Source organism: Pipistrellus kuhlii, unplaced genomic scaffold (assembly GCF_014108245.1).
Source record: "Pipistrellus kuhlii isolate mPipKuh1 unplaced genomic scaffold, mPipKuh1.p scaffold_m20_p_14, whole genome shotgun sequence".
Taxonomy (NCBI): domain Eukaryota; kingdom Metazoa; phylum Chordata; class Mammalia; order Chiroptera; family Vespertilionidae; genus Pipistrellus; species Pipistrellus kuhlii.
In genome coordinates, this window is record NW_023425449.1 from 640,191 (window position 1) to 664,117 (window position 23,927).

Below are 23,927 nucleotides of genomic sequence, written 5' to 3' on the forward strand. Positions count from 1 at the left end.
CGCCATTCCAACCAGCGTAGAGTGTGCGCCTCGTGTGTGTTTAGTGTACTCGGGGCTTTGTCAGTGGCACCGCCGTCTAATTCCAGGACATTCCAACACCCTGAGAAGGAAACCCCGTACCCGTCAGCACTGAGCTCCCACCCCCTCCTCTAACCCGTCCCCATGCAGCCACTGCCCGCCGCTGAGAACCCACTCTCCTGGACACTTCACATCCGTGTACCACACGCGCCGTGGCCTCTGGTGGCTGCTCCCGCCACGCAGCACCACACCTGCCGGCCGGCCGCCGTGGCTGCGCAGTGCTCCGGTGTGGAGGGGCCACCTCAGCTGCCGGTCCCCTGGGGACTGAGGGCATCACGTTTGCGGCCAAAGAACTCCCCCACCGGCCTGCCTGGCTCAGTGCTTGAGCGTTGACCTATGAACCAGGAGGTCACGGTCAGGGCACGGTCAGGGCACACGCCGGGTTTTGGGTTCGATCCCCAGTGCGGGGCGTGCAGGAGACAGCTGATCCATGATTCTCTCTCATCATTGATTCTCTCTCTCTCTCCTCCCTTCCTCTCTGAAATCAATAAAAATGTATTTTAAAAAAATAAATGCCTCTCCCGCTCTTGCCTGTCCTGGTCCACCCCGTACCTCCTCACCGGGCAGCGGGGTGGGCCGGCTCCGCTCAGGCCTGCGCCCGCCCCGCCCCGCTCCGCTGGGGAGGCGGCCGGTCCCCTGCAAATGGGGCCCCCACGCCCCGAGGGCGGCTGCGAGGTGGGGTCGGGACTGACACTGTCTCTGCCTGGGATTGGCCGGCCCCCTCCGGCCACGCCCGCGGTCGCCTGTCCTCCCCACCGCTCTCCCGGACACGCACCGGCGCCCGGCCCAGGGCCACGCCTCCCGCGGCAGCTCAGAGCCAGCGCTGCCCCACGCCCTGGTTCTCACGCTCACTTCCTCCTGGGGGTGGGGCGCTGGCCCCGGCCCGAAACCAGCCCTCGGGGCAGGCTCTGCCCATCAGGCCCCCGAGCCAGGCTTCCAAGGAAAAGGGGGGGGAGGAGGGGGGGAGGGGAGGCGGCAGGGGCTGGTCCTTGGCCCCCAAGCCCACCGGGTCGGCCTGAAGGACAGAGGCCTGGGCAGGCGTGAGGCAGCCAAGGACGCAGGACACAGGGCCCCACGGGGTCAATGTCCTTCCTAGGCCGCAGGCCCAGCTGGCAGTGTCCTTGGGAACCGTCCCCAGGCCCAGCGGCCACACTCAGGGCGGTGAGTGGGCATCGGGCAGCTGGGCATCGGGCAGCTGGGCACCTCCGAGGGCGGAAGCCCAGGCCCTGACCGGCAGGGTGATGGGGGAAGGGGTGTGAGGCAGGGGCTGGGGGGAATGAACTCATCCATGTGCAGACACACACACACACACACACACACACACACACACCACTCCCTAAGGTCACTCACTGCTCAGAGCCTGTGACTCGGTGGCCATACCCCCGCTGGACCTCGCCTGGGGCTCGTGTGCGGACAGGGTAGCTGATGGGTGGACAGGCAGGTGGACACACTGTCTGAGCAGGTCAACCTATGCTCCAGCCACGCGGGCCCGAGCGCCCAGCTCTGCCCACTGTCCTCATTCCCTGCCCCCATCACTCCACCCAGGGACCCCCGCCGCTGGCTGTCCTCTGTCCTCACAGGCCTGAGGCCCCTGGGGACAGCCCTTCCGGTCACTTCCTGCCAGGAGGCGGGGGAGGGGGAGCAAGGCCTCCAGATGGCTTTCCTCCCTGCCCTGCGGCCGCGTGGGAACAGCCCCACCCACAGCGGGGGGGCTGGGGAGGAGAGGGGGAGGGGGAAGGCTGCAGCCCCCATCCATCCGCAGAGCCCCTCCCACACGTCTGGCCTCCTAACATCCCCAGAACAGGACTCACACCCTCACTGACTGAGGGGTAAACGGAGGCACAGTCCCCACCAGGCTCTCCTATCTGCTCGCCAGACGCCCCTGTCACCTCCAGCCCCTCTCCGCCCATTTCTCAGGGAGTTACACTGAGGCCAGCGGGCAGAGGGTCTGGGGGGAGGGCAGTGGCTGTGCCGGGAGGTGCCGGCTGCCCCAGCACGCACACCCGAGGCCCCTCTGTCTGGGAGGGCACTGCCGCCCTGCCTTCGCCCAGCCCCCCCTTCCTGCCCCTCCCCAGGGGCCTCCTGCACACCCAGCCTCCCCAAGAGCCACAGGAGCCAGGGCAGGCAGTAACCGCACCCCCACCCCCACCCCCACCCGGAGCAGATGGGGAGGGAGGCAGGGCCTGCGGGTCTGCCTGGGGGACCGGCCGGCGTGGGCAGCCAGACGCACTTTCCGCTGCCCAGCCTCTCCCAGAGGCCATCTCCAGGGCCCTCCAGGCCCAGGCCGGGCCCCGGGGGGTCGGGAGGAGGTGCACGGGCACGTCCCGGACTCTCACGGGAGATGCCGGGCGTCTGTGCCCGCTCGCAGACACGCCCAGAGCCGGGTGCACAGAGTGAGAATTCCCGGGGCGTCATGGGCTCTGGAATGAGAACCCCACACCACTGATCCATCACCCGGCCTCCCCGACCTGAGGGCCTGGCCTGTCACCGCACAACCTGGCAGAGAGGGAAGCCGGGCACCCGGGGCCCAGACCACGGACGGCACCTCGTGAGCCCGCCCGCCCGCCCGCCCGCCCGCCCGGGGTGGACGCAGGAGCGGGAGGAAGCAGGCCTGGGGCTCAGGTGGCCTCGGCTCAGGTGGCCGCGCTGAACCTCCAAGGCCACGGGCTCAGTCCTGGCTCCGCCCCCCCTCCCTGGCTGCTGTGAGGTCAGGGTCTGTCTGTGCTCCCATTCCACAGCTGAGAAAACTGAGGCTCGGGGTGGGCCCAGGGCCCCCAGAGAGGCCGGGCAGACCGGGGCCATGCTCGGGGCTCCCTTGGGCCTGTGCGGGGTCAGTGGTCATTGTGGAGGGACCTCGGGCACCCCCGGGCACCCCCGAGCTCCATCCGGCAATTCCCAGCAGATGGGCCCGGCCGGCGAGAGCAGGGAAGCCCAGAGGACACAGCAGCTCCCGCGGGAGGTGAAGGGGGGAGTGTTTGCTTTGGCAGAGCCAGCGGGGAGGGGAGGGGGAGCGAGGAGGGGCTGGGGCCCAGCACCAGGGCGGGCGGAGAGGCGGGCGGGTGAAGCCCACTGTGGTTCCCCGGGGTGACGGGGTGCTGGTGGGGCCATGGGGAGCCCCCTGCACCCTCCGTGCCTTCCAGGAAGCCGAGTCCCAGGAGGGCCCCGGGGCCAGGAGATGCGGGTCCCATGGGAAATGGATGGGGCAGGACCGCCCGCCCTCCCACCCGCCCGCCCCCTGCGGGGTCCCTGCTGGCCGGGGCGTGGGAACAGCTCCTGCAGCTTCCAGACGGGGTGGGGGCGGGGGCGGGGGGCTGGCGAGCAGGTCCAGGCCCCCCCTTCTGCAGAGGGAGGGGAGCGCCTGCCCAGGCAGTGTGGCCGGAGCCCCATGGACACGGGCCTACAGCTGTTCCGATATCAGCCCTCATCAGGCACCCAAGACCCTCCCCCTGCTTCCTCCCGGTGCCCTGCTTCCAGGGCCACTCCCCTGCGAAGTGGGGCCCCCAGGCACTGCTCCCTCCCACCGCCCTGCTCAGAACATGCTGCAGCTACCAAGTCCCCCCGCGTCTGAGGCCTGGAATGGAGCCACGGCACACTGAGGTCTGGGGTCGGTGCTGCCTGGGGTACCCCGAATCCCCCTGGGACCTGTGCACCCCACAAAGAGTATCTGGGGGTGCTGGCAGTGGACGGCCCTCGGTCGGATCCGGCCCCTGGCTTGCTGGAGCAGAACAGAGACCACCCCCAGGCCTCCCAGCCGGAGAGTCGGAACCAGAACCCACCCTCCAGGCCGGCCTCCCCCCCCCCCCACTTCTCAGGCTGCTGGCAGCTCCTGGGAACAGGGCATGAGGGTGCCCCTGTGGCCACAGCCCTGCTGCCCCTTCCCACTCGGCCCCATGGACCTTCCAGGGTCCTGTCTCTCCAGCTCGGCCCTCCTGGACTCAGCCAGGCTCAGTCTGGACCCTGCAGGGCAGGCCAGGGGCCAGAGCAGCAGGCTCAGGTCCGAATGGCGGCTCTTCTCCTCGCTCGCAGCCCAGGTGAGGACAGCAGAGGGGGGTCTGTCACCCTCACACTCCTGACATCAGTCAGGGGGGGACCGAGGCCGTCCCCAGTGCATCCCTGGCCTCAGGCTACCCGCCCTGCGGGGAGGCCCAGTACCCCCATTCTGCAGATTAGGAAAGTGAGGCGCAGTCTGGGCAGAGCTGGGATTTGAACCCAGGGCTGGGAGACCAGAGCCGCACCGCTGCTGAGAGGACAGGCAGGGAGCTGAGGGGAGTCCCGGCCTCAGAGAAGGTGGGTGGAGGGAAGGCTGAGCAGAGAGCTGGAGTCAGAGCACAGGCCTGAGTCCCAGTCACCCAGTCCTCCCGCCCACCTGCCCCCTCCCCACCCACCGCCCCGCACTGCCCCCTCCCAGAAGCAGGGCTGGGAGCAGGGCTGGCTGGGCGGGGCTGGGGGGAGGACCCCGCAGGGGGACCAGTGGGCACAGGATTAGCAGACTAGCTCCAGGACAAGGACGGGGAGCTAAGTGGATTCCCAGAAGCACCTGCAGCCCAGCAGCCAGGCCCGGCGGGCGGGGCCTCAGAGGAGGGCCCTGGCTGGGCCAGAACCAGCCGTGGGCAGCACCTTAACTCTTCGTGTCTCAGTTTCCCCATGTGTGAAGCGGGGCCTAGGGTTGAGGAGTCCACCCAGAGCAGGAGTGGCCTCCGGGGCCGGAGCCTGGGGGCCTCCACCCTGCCTGCCCGCACCCAGTGGCAGCAGCAGGGCCCGCTCTGAGCAGGCCCAGACCCTCCGCACCCCAGCAGTGCTGCCCCGGCACACGGGGCCCAAGGTGGTTGCTCCTGGCCAGCCCTCACCGGGGTGTGCACCCAGCCTCTGTCCACAGGCGTGTCCCCTCCAGCCCTGCACCCGGAGCCCCTCACACCCAGCCACCCCCCTCCAGCCCCGCACGCTGTGTCCTCCCTGAGGCCCCAGCCCACCATCCAGGCCCCACGGTGAGGACCCGGGACATCCACCACCCACTCCTGACCCAGCAGAGATGGAAGGCTTGGGGGCCAGGCGTGCTGCGTGGGCGCCCCCTGGTGGCGAGGAAGAGCCTCTCCAGGCCCCAGGACTTTCCTCCTCTCCCCTCCTTCCAGTCCATCCTCCCCTCTCCCCCTCCTCCTCTCCTCCTCCCTCTACCCCCCTCCTTCCTGTCCTCCCTCATCTCCCCCTTCTCCCCTCCCCTCCCTTCCTTTTCCCTCCCCTCTTGTCTCCCAGTCCAGGGCCTCCCTGTGGCCTGTGAGGACAGCCTGGGGACGCAGTGTGGCGCCGCCCTCAGCACCTGGGTCTCACCAGGGTCTAGAAGTTTCCCCAGAGAATGAGGGGCAGGGCTGAGGGAGGGTAGGCAGGATCCAGTGAGATGCCCTCCCCGACCCAGAGCCCCAAACCTGTGTGGGTGAGGTGGGCAAGCTGGGGGGCAGGTGGCAGGCAGCCCTCACTCCTCCCATCCTGACCACTGGGGTCCCCCACCTTGGCCACCTGCCGCCTCTATGGGGCCTCCCCTGCACACTGGGGCCTCTGCACTGGGCCTCTGCACTGGGCCGAGCTTGCTGAGAGGCTGCTGGCCGCCTGCAGGGCCCCCATAACTGCCAGCCCACAGGTGGGCTTCGGGCAGCCGGGCCTGACCCTCAGAGGCCTCTCCTACGGTGACAGTCTCCGTGGGGGGCAGTGTCAGGGGCAGGACTAGCACCAGGATCCCTGTGGGCACCCGGAGATGCTGACCAGAGCGTTGGCACCTGTGTGTGGTGGCCAGCAGGGGGCAGCCCAGCTCGCCAAGCCCCGCGCCCAGCATGCCTGGGGCTGGGACCCGGCACTTGTCTCTCCCCCTCTGGCCGCTCCTCCCTCCCACAGGCTGTGCTCTCCCAGGGGCGCCAGTGTGCCCTCCAGCCGGTCCCAGAGCGGCCCGGAGCACCTGCTGCCACTCAGACCTGTGCGGCCGGCCTCGTGGGGGCAGAGCGGGAGGAGGAGGCCCCGTGGGGGCAGAGCGGGAGGAGGAGGGTGCCCGTGGGGGGCAGAGCGGGAGGAGGGTGCCCGTGGGGGGCAGAGCGGGAGGAGGGTGCCAGTGGGGGGCAGAGCGAGAGGAGGAGGCCCCGTGAGGGCAGAGCGGGAGGAGGAGGCCCCGTGGGGGCAGAGCGAGAGGAGGAGGCCCCGTGAGGGCAGAGCGGGAGGAGGAGGCCCCGTGGGGGCAGAGCGGGAGGAGGGTGCCCGTGGGGGGCAGAGCGGGGGGAGGAGGGTGCCCGTGGGGGGCAGAGCGGGAGGAGGAGGGTGCCCGTGGGGGCAGAGCGGGAGGAGGGTGCCCGTGGGGGGCAGAGCGGGAGGAGGAGGCCCCGTGGGGGCAGAGCGGGAGGAGGAGGCCCCGTGGGGGCAGAGCGGGAGGAGGAGGGTGCCCGTGGGGGGCAGAGAGGCAGAAGGGTGCAGGGAGACCGGAGCAGGTGCGGGGCGGCCTCTGGTCCCTCCACACAGCACACTGGCCCTGCCCAGGCCGAGGCTGCTAACGTCCGGGAAGCGGGCACACGGAACAGGGACCAGACAGAACCACCGGCGCAGGAAGGCCCTCAGGGTGGCCCCAGGAGTGTGCCCTCGAGGGCTCAGAGCAGGGGCTCCCCACCTGCCCCCGGTGTCTGCTGGGTCTGAGAGAGCCTGTGGAAACGCCCACGGGCGCGAGGTGGAGAGGAGCCAGGGGCCGCGCACCGGACGAGGGCTGGGGAGCCCCTGTGCGGGTTGCTGTGAGAGGACGCAGACCCCGCGGCGTCCTGCGGAGTGTCAGAGCAGGGATCCGCAGCGGGAGCAGGGACTGGGGGGAGGGGGGCGTGGGGCGGCTGCTCAGTGGGTTGGGTGATGGAATGGTCTGGAAGGAGGGGTGCTGGCCAACCCTCAGGTCTGTCCCTGGCCTGCTGGGGAGCCACCTGTGAAATGGGGCAGTGGCTGGGTTGCGGACATGTGGAAGGGTCCCCCCAAGCCCCCCCAGTCCCCGCAGTCCCCCCGCCAGCTCCAGCCAGGATGCGCCGGCCTCCCTCCCACACCTGGAGTGACAGCCCGGTAAACAGCGGCGGCGGCAGGAGGGGAAGTGTCAGCTGGCCCTAAACAACCGGCCTGGAGACGAGGAGCAGGCCTGGGCGGCGGGGAGCTGGGGGCGGGGGGCAGCTCGGCTGCAGGGATGAGCGATGGAACAGGATTTGGTTTCCAGAGGGGAAAATAATTATCCACAGGCCTCGGACAGAGTCCATTGTTCTTGAACAGAGGGGGGTGGGAGGAGAGACAGATGGATGGGCAGAGATGAATGGAGGGATGGAGGGATGGATGGAGAGGTGGAGGGATGGAGAGAGATATGGAGAGATGGAAGGATGGAGGGATGGATGGAAAGATGGAGAGATGAAGAGATGGATGGAGGGATGGAGGAAGGGATGGAGAGGTGGAGGGATGGAGAGAGATACGGAGAGATGGAAGGATGGAGGGATGGATGGAAAGATGGAGAGATGAAGAGATGGATGGAGGGATGGAGGAAGGGATGGAGAGGTGGAGGGATGGAGAGAGATACGGAGAGATGGAAGGATGGAGGGATGGATGGAAAGATGGAGAGATGAAGAGATGGATGGAGGGATGGAGGAAGGGATGCTGGCACCTGAGACTAACCTGGGCCAGTGACCAGGTGTTAGCCAGGGTCTAGGTGGGACACCGGAGGTAAGCGGCTGGTGACCCAGTGTCCGCTCCGACCAGCATCCCTGAGTGCGGGCGGGGGCCAGGTCGCGGGCGGCAGCCAGGTCGGGGGCAGCCGGGGCCTCTGGGTGACGGATGCCCAAAGTGATCCTGGTGCCCCGGCCCCTGGGATCCGCACGGCCCGAGTGGCCCCGAAACACACGGCGTCCCCTTTACTCCTCACTGCAGGCCATGAGGGGCCATCCTCATCCTGCAGATGGGGAAACCGAGGCAGGGGGAGCCAAGGGACTTTCTCAGGTGGGAGGCGGCGGGACCAGGATGAGAACCCAAATCCGTCCCCCCCAAATGTCCCATCACTCACTGCGGCTCCGTCCGACTCCCCAGCTTCCCGGGAGCAAGGCGGGGGTCAGAGATCGACCCTGAAGGGGACCGGAGCCAGCCTGTCCTGGCTCTTACCCTCCGCCTCCCTGTGAGCCCGCAGGCCCTGCCCCTGCAGAGAGGGGCCTGAGGCTCGGCGGACAGTGTCACACACGCGGGCCTCCTGGCGCGGAGCCGGAGCCGGAGCCGGAGCCGGAAGACAGGGGGTCCTCCCTGCTCCTCCTGCGGAGAATGGTTTCATTCAGGTTGTTTGCTTGTTTGTTTATTGTTCTCAGGGAGGAAGGGAGAACATGGATCGGCTGGCCCCTGCACGCCCCCCTCGGGGACTGAGCCCGCGACCTGGGCCTGTGCCCTGGCCGGGAATCGAACCCGGGACCCTTTGGTCCACACGCCAACGCTCTGCCCACTGAGCCGCACCGGTGAGGCCAGGTGTCCTTTGTTCTCATTACAGTGGAGCTGGCGCCACAGGGCGGGTCCAGGTGCAGGCGCAGGGGTGCGGCCGGCTCCTCGGGCAGCGAGCGGAGCAGCGCATGGCTGTTGGCTGTCATGGACGTGCTGCCCGTCCCCGAGGCCCGCTCCCCAGCGGCTGCTGCACCGCGTCGGCGAAGACCCCGCAGGTCATGAGCTGCCCCGAATCACCGCACCCACCGCGCTGCCCCATGGCGACCTCCGGTGGGTGTGTGAGGACCGGTGTCCAATGGGCCTCCCCACTCTCCGTCTGAGCGATGGGTGGGTGTGGGGCGCGGCCACAGCGTGTGGACAGGCTCAGGCTCGGACTGAGGAGGGCACAGTCCTCTCTGGCAAAGCCACATGCAGGGCCCAGCGTGGAGGGCAGGGCCTCCCAGCACCGCGACAGCCAGCGGCTGTGGTTGTGAGCTGACCCTGTGGTCGAACACGTGGCCCCTCGGGCTGAGTGACAGAGGCCGCAGGGAAACCACGCTGGGTCCGGGGCATGCAGTTGAGTGGGATCGAAACCCAGGAAAATGTTATAAACATCTTGACCCGCCCTCACTCTGCCCCGGGGCATCGGCCATTAAAGACACGGCTGGTGGTCCGTGTGCTCTCTCTCCCCATCGGAGAGGCAGCGGCCCACCAGACCCAGCGTCCATTCTCTCGTCTGTCTTTTCCCAATCCTTCCCCACCCCTCAGGCTCACCGGACCTGGCTGAGCCGGCGGCACACGGCACCCACCGCGGGGCTGACTGTGCCAGGGCCGTGCCGGCTCCCCCGGGCGGGGGCGATGGAGGCCTGAGGGGTCCCCTGCACCATGAGCTCCACCGCGCCTGCCCACCCCTGGCGCTCCGTTCCCATGCCCTCTCCACCCGCCCAGCAGCCCGGAGCAGGGTCTCGGCTTCCCGGAAAGCCACCGCCCGGCCAGCAGAAACAGCCTCCCCGCGTGGCCTGTGCCCCTGTCCCTGCCCCGTCCAGGGTGGCCAGGCAGCCAGGGCAGCGGAGCTGGGGAGCCAGGGCCGCCCGGGCTGCTGCGCAGACAGACACGGACAGACACAGACAGGCCGGGCGGCCGGTCCCACGGGGTGTTCTGAAATAGAAGCAGGTCCGAGCCCGGGGGACGTGGCTGCCTCTTGACCTGGGTGGGCGGCCTGGCTCTGCCGCGAGAGCCCGGCCTCAGGACTTGGACAGGGGCCTGGACCCGGGCCACCTCTAACCCGACACTCTGCCCTGGACCAGGGTCCGGGGTCCTCCAGCAGCTCCCCCAGCCCCCGCCTCCTCACTCCCTCGGCCAGCCCGCCCCGCCCCGCCTCCCTCCCTGCTGTGGGCTAGGCCCACCCCTCCTCTGCCCGGTCCCCACCTGCTGGGAGCACGCTGGGGCAATGTCCGGGCACCCAGGCCCGGTGCTTCCTGGGAGGGGCCTGGCTGGGGCCTGACACAGGCCCCATGTCCCACCTCCAGCACAGGGTGGTTCACCGGGCTCGAACCCGGGCTGCCCAGGGCCTCCCAGCGGCTCATCTCTGACACTCAGTCACTTCTCACTCCCCCCTCTTACCCCCCAGTCACCCCACCACCACCACCAGTGGGGCCGGCCCGCAGGATTCCCCAGCACAAGGGGCACATGGCCACTGCCGACCCCGCAGGAGCCCCCAGGGCCTTCCCGCTCCCCAGCCCCAGCTGCCCCACTCCGTCCAGGTCACCCCAGGACTGGGGGCTCCCCATGCTCCCTCCAGGGGCCTGAGCCCTCCCGTGGAGCCGGCCTGCACCTCCACCCAGGCCCCTCCCCCTGGGCCGCCTCCCCTGGGCAGACAGGACCCGTGGAGTAGGAGCAGGCTGCTTCCGCCCTCCGGTGGCCCGAGACCAGGCCTCTCCGAGGACAGAGGGGTCTGGGGCTATTCGCGCTGAGCCCTCAGGACGGCCAGCGTCTGTCTGTCCGCTGTGAGTCCTGCAGACAGAAGCCCTCCCCAGCCGCGCAGGCTCACAGAAGCCTCGCTGGGCAGCCCTGCCCTGGATGGGCAGTCAGACCCCTGACCCAGACTCAGCCCGGCCGCCCGCCCAGGCCGTGGAGGTGACCAGGCTGAGACTGTCCCTGTGGGCCTGTCTCTACTGAGGGCCAGGAGGGTCACTCCAGCCTCCTGGGCTGCCCCCTCTGCCTGCCTCCCCTGCCCCTCTCACCTCTTCCCACGTGGCGCCAGTGTGTCCCCACTGCCACTGCCCTCAGAGGCCACACCAGACAGGGCAGGTGCTGGGCAGGTGCCAGCCCCACAGACACACTCAGGCCCAAGTGTGCCCCTGGGGCCACACCAGTGGGCACAGAGGCCAGGTACTGCTTGTGCGGGCCCTCGAGCACACGGGCACATGGGCACACACAGGCACACAGGGGCACACAGGGGCACACATGGGCACACATAGCACACACGGGCAAACAGGGACACACACGAGCACACGGGCACACACAGGCACACACGGGCACACACACACAGGCACACACATGGGCACACACAGGCACACAGGGGCACACAGGGGCACACATAGCACACACGGGCACACAGGGGCACACATGGGCACACACGGGCACACACACACAGGCACACACAGGGGCACACAGGGGCACACAGGCACACACGGACACACACAGGCACACACGGGCACACATAGCACACACAGGCACACAGGGGCACACATGGGCACATAGGCACACATGGGCACACACGGGCACACATAGCTCACACGGGCACACAGGGGCACACAGGGCACACACGGGCACACATAGCACACACGGGCACACAGGGCACATAGGGGCACACACAGGCCAGAGGTATAAAATGCAGACCCCAGAGGCCGTGCGGGCAGGCACACAGACATCTGCCCCTCCCGGCAGGCAGCTGGGTCTGCGGTCTGCCCAGCACCCAGGGCGCAGGCTGCACTCCCTCCAAACAGGGCTGGGGGTAAGGGAGCCCAAGCTGCAGCCCCCAGGCTCCCCCTGCCCCTCCCCTCCCCTCCTGGCCCCTGCCGCTTTGGCCCCACCCCTAAGTGCCTCAGTTTCCCCTCTGCCCTGCAGGGCTGTGGACTCTGTGCCCCTAAGCTCCTCCGGCCAGTGGCCTGACACCTCCTCCAGGGGCCTGACAGCTCCTCCAGGGGCGGTGGGCGGGGTGGGGAGGAGGGTCTGCCCCGCCCCGCCCGCCCCGCCCCCACCGCGGTCGCCTTTGCCCAAAAGGAGTCCCGGGCGCCAGTGACGTCAGGCCCCAGGAAGGCAGCGGCGGACCAAGTGGCCGGAGCTGGGGGAGAAGGGAGCGGAGCTGCGGAGGGAGGTGAGTCCCGGGCTGCCCGGCTCCCCCAGCCGGTGCCCAGCCCGTGCCCAGCCCAGGCTGAGGGTCTCCGTCCGCCCGGAGAGCACCGGGCCGGGGCGGGAGGGCGGCCAGGCGGGTGCGGAGGAGGGGGCTCCCCAGGGCTGGTGGGGCGTCCCTCCCGCCCAGCCTCCCGGTGCTGCTGAGCCCCAGAGCCCCTCTCTGGACCTCATTCATTCATTCATTCATTCACTCACTCGTTCACCCCGCGGCTCTCGATCCTCTGCCCAAGGCGACCGGATCGCCCACCTGTGAGGCGCTGGAAGGGAGACCAGGGGCCCTTGATGAGCTGTGGGACCTCGGCCCCACCTTCCTCCAGGCCGGGCAGGGCTGGGGGTGGAGGGCTCATGCGGACAGACTCCGAGCAGGGCACTCTCCCCAGCTGAGGCTCTCAGCTCCAGCCCCACCCTTTCCGACCCCAACAGGGTGGGGAAACTGAGGCCCAGGGCCCGGCCGCCCAGCAGGGCTGGGAGCTGGCTCTGCCCGTCCCGCTCTGGCTGGCGGTGACGGCCCGTGAGAAGGAGCGTCCGCGGGGGGCGGGCAGCGGGCTGGGAACTGGCCGGGGGCCAGGGCGGCGACGGGCAGATACGGAGCAGCTGTGTGGCTCGGGCAGGACTGGGGATGGAAGGGCGGGCAGGATGGAAGGGAGGTGGCGCTCACAGCGTCCCGGCCGGCCGCCCAGCTGCCCACTGCCCACCACCCCCTTCTGCCAGCGTGCGGTCCCCCCAGCTGGAGGGGCGCTCAGGTCCCCTCGCCTGCAGGGGCTCCTGGCTGGGCCTGCGGTGCCCCCTGCACAGGCCGTGTCCTGTCCGAAGTACGGGGCAGGAAGGAGGGGCCCCAGGGCAGAGCGCACACACCAGCCCCACCCCCACCCCCGCTGGGTGACTCACACACGCCGGGGCTGGTAGCACCCACGTGGGGGTGTCTGGGGAGGGCTCTGCCCCGGGGACGGGGGTCCAGGGCACCAGGCGGTCGGGGGGCACGGGGACGGGGGTGGGGTGGGGCTGTGGGTGCAGGTGACACTGGCAGAGACGCATGTGCAAAGGCCGAGAGGACCAGGCAGATCTGCTGGAGAAGGATGGACGGGGCCGGGGCCAGCCGGGTGCCTGGAGCCCCGCCCGCTGCCCCCAGAGAGGCTGCCTCGGGGGCTGGGCCGGGGCGGCAGGAGGCTGTCCGAGCACCCGGACCCCGGTGCAGGGGCTTGCATTTCACTGGATGGCTGTGAGGCAGAGTGCGGGGGCGTGGCGGGCCCAGGTGGCCTCTGCTCTCACCCGCCCATGCCCCCGAGGGCCCCTCTCCCGGAGCCCAGCGCAGGGAACCTGGCCAGAGGAGCCCACATTCTGGCTGGCACCCCCTAGCTCCTGCTGGGCGAGCCTGGGCCAGCGGGGTCCCTCCTGGGGCCTCAGTCAGGGCCCGGCCGTCCTGGTAGAACCACAGGCGATATTCTCAAGCTGCTGCCGCGAGACCAAGAATAACCAGAAAAACAAACAGGAGCCAGTTCCTCTACTACCGGCTATTTTGGCCCTGGCATGGCATCTCGCGGGCACACGGTGCTGCGTGCCCGGGGATCTCCGTGTGCCGACAAACCTCAGGTACGGAGGCCCGGCCCCCAGCCATGCCCACCCCGCTGGCCTGGGAGCCCCCGCCTCTGTGACACACAGGCCGGCGTGCGGCCGCACAGCACCTGGCCCAGCAGAGGCTCCAAGCACTCTTGCCTGGGAAGTGTGTGCACCCATGGCGGAGGCACGGCTTCCCCACACCCACAGAGGACACGCAGGGACAGGAGGGGACGGGGTGGGAAAGGACACACCCTCCCTGCCCACGAGGGGAGGTCAGCACGGCCCCGACCCCCGTGGGGTCTTGGCCTTGTGTTCGCCGGGCACCAGTGAGCTGAGGGGAGACAGCCCCCATTCGTGGGTGTGGCCATCAGGCTGGACAGAGAGGAGCCCCAGGAGGGACCGGGTCCGAGGACTCGGGAAGATGCTCATCCTTCCTCTGTGGGCGGGTCCTGGGTTCGAGCCTTCAGCCAGGCTCTGAGAAGTCCCGCGCCGGCACCTGGGAGGCCCATCAGGGCCCCTCCCAGGGGCGCCCAGAGCCGCCCGCACTGCTGTCAGGACGTGAGCCTGGTGTGGGCGCTGGCGATTCTCACTCCCGCAGCCTCCTCCGGCCGCTGCCAGATCTCATTCATGGGTTTGCCCCCTCATTCACTCACCAGACCCGGTTCCCAGCTTCGCAGGTGAGGCACCGGCTCTGAGACCAGAACCAGACCCGGTGAATGCCTGGTGGGGGCACAGGCCTCCCCGCTGGCCGGCTGCCCTGGCCGCCGCCAGGCCACGCCCAGCACTGTGCTGGGCACCAGACACACGTGGCCCCGCCCAGCTGGCCCGGCGTCAGGGTCTGCTCCACCTTGGCCAGGCCCCGGGCACCGGCCAGGAAGGGAGGGACAGGCCATGCCTTCCCTGGGAAACCCTAGTGACCCCACTTACCAGGTGGGGACCAGGCCTGGGGGGGGGGGGTAAGGGGGGGACAGGGATGGGGACGACCACTCAGCAGAGAGGACGGGAAAGAGATGGTGGGAATGCAGCATCAGAGGTGAGGGCCCAGGCTGAGGCCAGGTCAGGGCTGAGTGTGACCTGGGTCAGAGCTCAGGGTGTGACCAGGGTCAAAGGTCAGAGTGTGACCAGGGTCAGGGCTCAGTGTGACCAGGGTCAGGGTCAGTGTGACCAAGGTCAGGGTCAGTGTGACCAGGCTCAGGGTCAGTGTGACCAGGGTCAGGGTCAGTGTGACCAGGGTCAAGGTCAGTGTGACCAGGCTCAGGGTCAGGGTGACCAGGGTCAGGGTCAGGGTGACCAGGCTCAGGGTCAGGGTGACCAGGGTCAGGGCTCAGTGTGACCAGGGTCAGGGTCAGGGTGACCAGGGTCAGGGTCAGTGTGACCAGGGTCAGGGTCAGGGTGACCAGGGTCAGGGTCAGGGTGACCAGGGTCAGGGTCAGGGTGACCAGGGTCAGGGTCAGGGTGACCAGGGTCAGGGTCAGTGTGACCAGGCCCAGGGCTCAGTGTGACCAGGGTCAGGGTCAGTGTGACCAGGCTCAGGGTCAGTGTGACCAGGGTCAGGGTCAGTGTGACCAGGGTCAAGGTCAGTGTGACCAGGCTCAGGGTCAGTGTGACCAGGGTCAGGGTCAGTGTGACCAGGCTCAGGGTCAGGGTGACCAGGGTCAGGGCTCAGTGTGACCAGGCTCAGGGCTCAGTGTGACCAGGGTCAGGGTCAGGGTGACCAGGGTCAGGGCTCAGGATGTGAGCAGCGTCAGGGCTCAGGATGTGACCAGGGTCAGGCTCAGTGTGACCAGGGTCAGGCTCAGAGTGGCCAGGGTCAGGGCTCAGTGTGACCAGGGTCAGGGTCAGTGTGACCAGGCTCAGGGTCAGGGTGACCAGGGTCAGGGTCAGGGTGACCAGGGTCAGGGCTCAGGATGTGAGCAGCGTCAGGGCTCAGGATGTGACCAGGGTCAGGCTCAGTGTGACCAGGGTCAGGCTCAGTGTGACCAGGGTCAGGGCTCAGTGTGACCAGGGTCAGGGTCAGTGTGACCAGGCTCAGGCTCAGTGTGACCAGGCTCAGGGTCAGTGTGGCCCGGAGCCCTGTGAGCTGGGGATGACTGGTGGGGCCGGGCACAGGCCCGGACAGCACCTGGCCCCTCCCAGCAGCACAGGGACCTCAGCAGGTGCTGACTGCGCCCAGGACGGGCAGCGCTGCTCACCAGGCTCCCTGCAGGCCAGCGAGGGCTCCTCTCCCGGGCGCCGCCGGGCGAGGCATGGCGGAGTCCTCGCTCCGCAGGTGGGCGCTGCCCGAGGGAGCCTGGGCCAGGCACGTGGCAGCGTTGGGCGTCCACAGCGGTGGACTCGCTCCCGTCACGAGGAAAAAGGGGTCTCCCCTCCCCCTGCAGGGCCGCCCCTGGCTGCCCACATGCCGCCCTCCCCCCGCTCTCCCCTTTCCCCTGGAAAAGCCAGAAATGCCCTTATTTGGAGGGCAGCGTGGGGGCAGGGGCCCGTTAACCCTTCCCTTATAAATAGAGGGATAAATCCCAGCAAGTCAAACAGCGCGAAGGAACATAAACAGAGGGGCAGCCCCCGCCCCCGCCCCCACCACCGTGTCCGGCCAGCGGCCTTTATGTAACTCAACCCACTGGGCCCTGCGCCTGGCCCGGCTCCGGCTCCGGCTCCGGCTCCGGCTCCGGCTCCCCCTGGTGAACCGCGCCTGTGCCTCCACCACAACCAGGTGCTGCCTTGCGGGCTGGGAGGGAGCGGGGCGCTGAGGGACTAGCATCCCTGCCCCTTTGGGTGCCCTGCGAGGCCCTCACCCAGGGCGTTGCCCAGGCGCCGCGTTGGGGGCGGCGAGAACAGGTGGGTGGGCTGAGGGCAGGCCGGGCCTCAGGGCGAGGGTCAGCGGGTGGGTGAGCTGGGGGCAGGGGCTCACACTGGTCCCCTGGCCCTGTCCCAGGCCGGGCGCTGCCGTGCTCGGTTCCTCCCCCTCGGCCCCTCCTCCCCCCTGGGACTCGGGCACTGAGCGGCTAAGTGACCCCCAAGACGCCAGCGCCCAGCGTAAGGAGGAGGTGGGTGGGAGCTGGGTCCAAACACCACACGCTGCCCGCCCTCTGAGCCAGGCCACACCGGTCACCTTCGTCTCCGAGGTGCCGCCTGGGCCCCAGAGGGAGGAGCAGGCTCGGAGCACCAGCCTCCTTCCTCTTCCTCCTCCTCCTCCCCCTCTCCTTCCTCTTCTTCTAAAATATGTTTTTATTGATTTCAGAGAGGAAGAGAGAGGGAGAGAGAAGCATCAGTGATGAGAGAGACTCTGTGATCGGCTGCCTCCCGCACGTCCCACACTGGGGATCGAGCCCACAGCCCGGGCCTGTGCCCTTTATTGGAAGTGAACCCGGGACCCTTCCGTCTGCAGGCCGACGCTCTACCCACTGAGCCACACCGGCCGGGGCAGAGCGCCCGTCTCTAGCCAAAGCTCCGCCCGGGCAGGTAGACACGCTGGGTGCTCGGTGAGCAGGCCAGCCTCCGGGGCTCCGGAGCCGCCAGGGTAACCCCCTCTCTCTCTCCTCCCAGGCCCGGAGCGCGCGCTGGCGGCTGCCATGGCCTCCACGTCCCCGGCGGGGCCCAACGCCACGGCGCCCACGGCGGCAGGGGCGGCCTGGGCCAACGGCAGCGCGGCCGGGCGGCCGCTGTTCCACGTGTTCGCGGCGCTGGACGAGGAGCTGCACAGCGCCTTCCCGGGGCTGTGGCTGGCGCTGCTGGCCGTGCACGGCCTGGTGTGCGCCGCGGGGCTGGCGCTCAACGGGCTGGCGCTGTACGTGTTCTGCTGCCGCACGCGCGCCCCCACGCCCTCCGTCACCTACACCGTCAACCTGGTGGTCACCGACCTGCTGGTGGACCTGTCGCTGCCCGCGCGCTTCGCCGTGTTCTACGGCGCCCGCGGCTGCCCGCGCTGCGCCTTCCCGCACGTCTTCGGCTACTTCCTCAACATGCACTGCTCCGCGCTCTTCCTCACCTGCATCTGCGTGGACCGCTACCTGGCCATCGTGCGGCCCGAGGGCGCCCGCCGCTGGCGCCAGCCCGCCTGCGCCCGCGCCGTGTGCGCGCTGGTGTGGCTGGTGGGCGGCGCCGTGACGCTGGCGGTGCTGGGCGTGGCGGCCCGCGGGCCCTGCTGCGGAGTGTTCGCGCTCACCGCGCTGGAGTTCCTGCTGCCGCTGCTGGCCATCAGCGTGTTCACCGGCCGCATCGTGTGCGCGCTGAGCCGGCCGGGGCTGCTGCGCCAGGGCCGCCGGCGCCGCGTGCGAGCCGTGCAGCTGCTGCTCACCGTGCTCGTCATCTTCCTCGTCTGCTTCACGCCCTTCCACGCGCGCCAGGTGGCCGTGGCGCTGTGGCCCGGCATCCCGCGCCACGCCAGCCTCGTGGTCTACCACGTGGCCGTGACCCTCAGCAGCCTCAACAGCTGCATGGACCCCATCGTCTACTGCTTCGTCACCAGCGGCTTCCAGGCCGCCGTGCGCGGCCTCTTCCGCCGGCGCGGCCCCCAGGGCGAGCCCGGAGCCGGCCCGGCCGCCGAGGGCTCCCGGGGCTCCGGCCGCCGCCACATCCTGGGCGCCGGGCCCTGCGCCCTCACCCAGGCCCTGGCCAGCGGGCCCGACGCGTGACGGACGGCCCTGCCAGGAGGCCAGAGGGCAGGGGGTGACCGTGGGCCGTGTCTGTGCAGGGCATGGCCAGGACCCCAGGGCCAGCGGGGCGTGGCCTGCAGCGTGCGTGGGGTGTGGATGTGCCCCGGACACAGGCTCCCGCTGGGTGCTCTGTCCCCAGAGGGGCTTCAGCCAAAGGAACAAAGACTTTTAAAACCGGGGGCTCCAGGGAGAGTGAGGCACTCCGCCTGCAGCCGGGCCGCGGCTCAGTGGTTAGACCGCTGCCACGCATGAAGAGTCTCGGGTTGGACGCCTGGTTCAGGGCATAGACCTGGGTGGCAGGTTCCATCCCCCTGCCCCGTCAGGGTGCGTGCCTGAGGCAACCAACAGATGTGTCCCTCTCACATAGATGTTTCTCCCCCTCCCTTCCACTCTTTTAATGGAAAAAAAGTATATTCTCTGATGAGGATTAAAAAGTAATAGTCAACCCTCCCCAGCCCCACCCCCCTTCTCCATCCCTCCCCCATGGAGGTAGAAGAGCCAGCACAGAAAGGAAGTGGCAGGGGACACAGATTTGCTTACGTGAGTGATGTGAAGGGCCCTGTCTGTGGGACCCCACCCCAGGCGCCCCGGGCGCTGGCTCTGAGCGGGCACTGGGTGACGCCGGAGCCTGCCGCCACCCGGCAGAGCAGAGGCGAGCTCTGGCCTGTGCGGAGCAGAGGGCTACCCAGCAGGTGCGGTCCACGCCGGGAGAGGCCGGGTCCCACTCAGACCCAGCCGTCTCCCCCAGCCCTGCCTCCGTTCAGGCCTCCCACAGCCCAGCCCGGGAGAGGCCCAGAGGCCTCCTGCCCGGAGGCCGGGGGCTCTGGGCCATCCTGCGGGCAAGGAAACAGAGCAACGACACACAGGACGGACGGACACAGGCTCCGGGCGCCTCCCGCACGCCGCCTGCGCGCCCAGGCAGAGGGCGCTGACCAGCTGCCGCCCGGCTCCCCGGCTCCCGCTCTTTCTGGGAGGGAGCCTTTCTCTGGCTTGAGCTTCTTTTTTAAAACGTGTTTTATTGCTTTCAGAGAGGAAGGGAGAGGGAAATGGAAGCATCTGTGATGAGAGAGAACCAATCCCTGACCGACTGCCTCCTGCATGCTCCCCACTGGGGACCGAGCCGGCCGCCCGGGCACGTGTCCTGACTGGAAACTGAACCGTGACCTCCTGGGTCAGAGGTTGTCGCTCAGCCCCTGAGCCCCGCCAGCCGGGCTCTGGCTTGAGCGGCTGACCACCGCCTCCGGCCTGGCCTCCAGGATTGCCTCCGTGTGCCTCTGGCCCCAGGCCTGCAATCCCTCCACCCAACCCGGTTCCCCGGGGACTGCGAAGGCCTCCAGAGGTGGCCGCCTGCCTCCGGGGGCCGGGGCGGGAGCGGGCCCACCTCCTGCCTTTGAGGAGCTGGCCCCATGGTAGACCAGTCTCCCATCTCCGCTCCTCTTCCCGCCTGGCAAGTAGAGGGAAGGGGCTGGAGCCAGGCCCCCGTCCACGGGGCGTGCTCCCTCCTGAGCCCAGGGGCCAGCCGGGGGCCGGGGGGTGAGGTCCCTGCATCGCCCTGCCCTCCTTGCAGCCTCCCTTCCGGATTTTCCGAGAGCGAGTGACGCGAGTGGCATGTGTATTTATATCTGATGTAAACAGTCTCCTCGACGAGAAGTCTTCATCCCAAATTAAACCTGTTTATTCCCTCGTGCCCGGACTCACTGTGGGCAGGGGTCGCCGCGAGCTGAGCAGGCGGCCTGGGCACAGGCCCTGCAGCCACGGCCTGCAGCCACGGCCTGCAGCCACGGCCTGCACAGGCGGCTCCGGGCGAGGCCGGCCGCGGGCTCCTGTGCTGCCTCCCTGGCCCCTGTGAAGGGCGGGGGTGGAGGGGCTGCGGGGGCAGCAGGTGGGCAGGGTGCGGGCAGTCATTGGTGCCAGGACTCAGACGGGCAGATGCTGAGTGTCTGGGGTCTGGGGAGGAGGCAGCCATCAGTGATGAGAGAGACTCCTCACATCACGCACACACGCACACTCAGCCCTGTCCCTGTCACACACACGCACGCACACAGAATGCCTGAGGGCCTTATCACCAAAGGCAGGTCCTGCGGGGAGAGGGAGGGGAGGTCGGCCGGCTCACCCAGGAGAGGGAGGGGCTTGTGGGCTTGCACAGTGGCACCCCGTCCCCCTTCCTCTGAAGCGCCCCATAAGCCTGGGAGGCCAGGACTGTCACCCCCATTTCACAAATGGGGAAACTGAGGCCCCGAGCGTGCGGCTCCCAGTTCCTGCCTCGCACACGGCGGGTCTGCGTCCAGGGCCGGGGAAGTGCGGGGGGGGGGGGGGTACCCGCAGGACAGGCCATCGCTCTGGCTGTCTGGCACCCTCTGCGCCGGCCGGAGGCGGCGGTAAATATTAGGGCCTGTTTGGATTAGGCTCCATTAATAGCAGGAAGTGTCACTGCGGCGCCCGCCCGGCTTCCTGGAGGCGGTGCCTGGGGCAGGAGCCGGCGCCCGCGGAGATGGATGTCCCCCTGCGTCCTGGCTCAGACCCCACACTGCAGCACGCCCCCACGCCCCTCCTCCCACCCTCCCCCGGAGCCACAGGCCAGGCCCCGGGAGGCCCTGAGCAGAGGAGACACCCTGGCCAGTCACGCACATCCTCACGCCCCCGGGTGTCCCAGTTCTCAGGGGAGCAGCGAGGCTCCACGGCCACCTAAAGTCACCTGCAGAGGAACTGGAGTTCCCGGCCCGGCCACACCACCCCTCACCCCTTAAAGAGCCAGGCAGGCGGTGGCCCGGGGCTCGGACAGCGGCTGGTGTCCCAGAGGGAGGGGGCCTAGTGCAGGGAGCAGGGGAGGGGGAGGATGGGCTGGGGACTGAGGAAAGGGGGCCCAGGCCCCTGCAACCAGCCTAGACCCTGTTCTTTCTCTGCGCCCCCCACTTCCACATGACCCCTCCCTGCCCCCCAACTAGCAGTCAGCCCTCTGCTAGCAGCCCCTCCCCGGCCCTGCCCCCAGGCCACACCTGGGGCTCCCACAGGTTGGGGGGGGTCCGTTCCAGTGTGTGTCTTGGTCTTAGCGCCCCCCCCCCCCACCAGGCTGCCACTGAGCAGCTGACCTGGGGCCTCCCAGCTCCACCACCTGCAAGTGGGAGCCGTGGGCCCTGAGGACAGGAGCCCGCTCAGACCAGGGCGGGGGCAGGGGCCGCACGGAGCCCCTCAGCCACCCTCCCCGTCTGTGATCAGGCTGAGAGCACGTGACCCCAGCCTGGGGGGCGGGGGGGCTGGCCGGCTCCCTCTGCCCACCCAGCGGGCTGCACGCCCCTCACCGGCCCAGCGCGGACTTGCTTCTTTCCTGTTTTATTAAATGGGTTGGGGTGACGTTGGTTAACAGCATCACCAGGGTCGGGTGGGTTTCTGTGTTACAGGATCTGTGCATTGCATGTCAAGCCCAGCACCCACTGTCCCACCTCCTCCCGCCTGCACATCAGGACCCTCCTCCACCCCTCCCTCCGGCCGCCGCCCGCAGCCAGGAGGGGGAGAGGCTCTGTGCTCCCTGCCCCTCCTCCCGGGCAGAGAGCTGGCCTCACACAGTGCGGGGTCCCCAGTCACCCCAAGCCAGGGAGGCCTTCCTGGGGTGCCACCTGACAGTGGGGGCTCTAGGGGAGTAGGGGCGGGCGGCCAGAGGCACAGCCAACCTTCCGGGCCCCCTGTGTCCTGGGGAGAGCCCAGGAGATGGCAGCGCCCCCCTCCCCTCCCCTCCCCTCTCCTCCCCTCCTCTCCCGGAGCCTCCCAGGGTCCCGGGCCCCAGCCCTTCACCCGGGCCCCGGACGAGGCACCCGATCCTGGAGCCGCAGGTGTCCAAGCACTGGAGGCCTGGGGACCTGTTGCTGGGGTGAGGCCTGCAGGGTGAGGCCAGTGTAGTGCGTGGGTGCGCCCAGGGGTCTGAGCCCCCCTCTGTCCTGGCCCAGGGAGGGCTGCTGTAGCGCCTGGGACCCGAACCCAGAGGCTCAGGGAGAGGGTGCCACAGCCCGCCGGCGGGCACCGCGGGGACATGCAGGCCTGGGCCACACCAGCCCCTCCGTCTGGAGGGAGGCACGTCCATCCGGGCCTCTCCTCCCACCGGCAGAGGGCGGGAGAGGAGCCACGGGGACCGGAGGACAAATGGTGAGCCTCCATCCTCCTCCGTCAGGGAGGCCATCGGCCCTTCTTCCCGAGGTGGGGCTGTGTGCGTGGAACCGGGGTGTGTGTGTGTGCGTGTGTGTCATTGTGAATGTGTATATGCTGCGTGTGAACGCATGTTTGTGAGCTTACGTGTGAGTGGGTACACATGGAGCTCAGCACCTCAGCAGCAGTGACTGGCCTGAGCTAAGAGAGGAAGCAGGGCTGCCCCCAAAGGACCTGTTCACCCTTCACTTCCTCTCATTCCCTCCAGCCTGGCTCCCCTTCCCCTCAGGAGGCTCCCCGCAGTCCCTCTTCCCCCAGTGCACACGCACGCGCACACATAAACACATGCACGCACACACACACGCGGGGACTGAGGCGCCCCTTTCTGGAGCACCCTCTGGGTTAACCCTCTCGCCCAGCTTCCCCTGAGCCCGCACGCACCCGGCAGGGCAGAGCGAGGGGGTATTCCAGGCGTGGGCTGGGCACAGGGCCCGGTTCTCAGAGCTGCGGTGCGGATGGGCTGGAAGTGCCCGCTGGACACAGGTGTCTGGAGGCCGGAGGCCACCAGGTGGCGCTGCTGTCCCAGGAGAGGCGGCCAGCGTGCCCCCTGGGAGTGACCCTCCTGGTGGCCTCCACCACTGGACCGAGGAGGGGTGGCCTGGGGGCCAGCATCCCGGCAGGTGCCGGGGGGGTGAGGAGGGCAGTTTCCTGGCCCACCCAGGAGAGAGGCGCGAAGGAGGCAAACCCAGTCCCCTCCTCAGGAACCTTCCGGGCCTCTGCTCCCACCGGCAGAGGGCGGGAGAGGAGGCCACGGTGACGGGCCGTCAAATGGTCAGCCGCTCCTCCTGATGTCAGGAACGAGACCTGACATCACTCACTCCCCACCGCGAGTCCAGAGGCTCAGACACCTGCCTGTGCCACCCAGCCTGGCGGAGGGGCCAACAGGCCTCCCGGGCGCCTTCCCAGCCCCACCCGGCACCCTCAGCCAGCCTCGGCCAAGACGCCTCACCTCCCAGCCCTGGGCCGCGCCAGCCACTCCGAGAAATGAATGTTCCCGTCCGCTGACTCAGCTGAGAACACAGAGGCCCTGCCAGCGGCCACCGGCCCGGAGCAGCCTGCGCCCTGTCTCCTGGGGGCAGGGCTCCACCCTGGGCCCTCTGCTCGCCTGCGCATGCCCACCAGGAGGCAGGGACCCCATCTCACCGACAGGAAACCGAGGCTGCAGGGGGAGGGGCCTGCGGTCCAAGTTCGCTCCCAGGTCAGAGGTGGACTGGCCACTCACTGAGGCTGCTTCTGGCAGGGACTGGTGCCAGGCCTGCCCTTGGCCCGCTCCCCCCAGCCCACCCCTTCCCTGGCCTCTCCCCTCCTCGGGAGGAGACTTCAGATCCGGCTTCGGAGCCCGCGCACCTCGAGGGCCAGCTGTGCGTGGCTCCTCACTGCGAACAGCTCAGAGCAGAGCAGAGCCAGCCCCGGACCCCAGCCAAGGGGGCCTCAGAGACCCCATCGTCCCGAGACTGGCACCGCAGCAGGGAGGGGAAAGACTCCCAGCCTGGACGCCCACCTCCCACCCTCCGCCCCCGTTGTCCCTGCCCGGAGGGGCCTTGCTAGTGGGTGGGCTGGGTCTGCAGCCCTCCCTGG

The 23,927-nt window shown here is 69.1% G+C and overlaps 1 protein-coding gene across 1 annotated transcript; it reads left to right on the forward strand.

The window, feature by feature from the left end:
• Positions 1-17,047: 17,047 nt before the first annotated feature.
• GPR20 (G protein-coupled receptor 20) lies at positions 17,048-18,530 on the forward strand. The gene has a single exon (XM_036437490.2). The coding sequence runs from the start codon at positions 17,070-17,072 to the stop codon at positions 18,129-18,131; it is 1,062 nt and encodes a 353-aa protein (XP_036293383.1). The 5' UTR covers positions 17,048-17,069; the 3' UTR covers positions 18,132-18,530.
• The last annotated feature ends 5,397 nt before the right edge of the window (positions 18,531-23,927 follow it).

Excerpts from the sequence above, each read along its gene's own strand:
- GPR20 (XM_036437490.2), top strand. The coding sequence starts at position 17,070 with ATGGCCTCCACGTCCCCGGCGGGGCCCAACGCCACGGCGCCCACGGCG.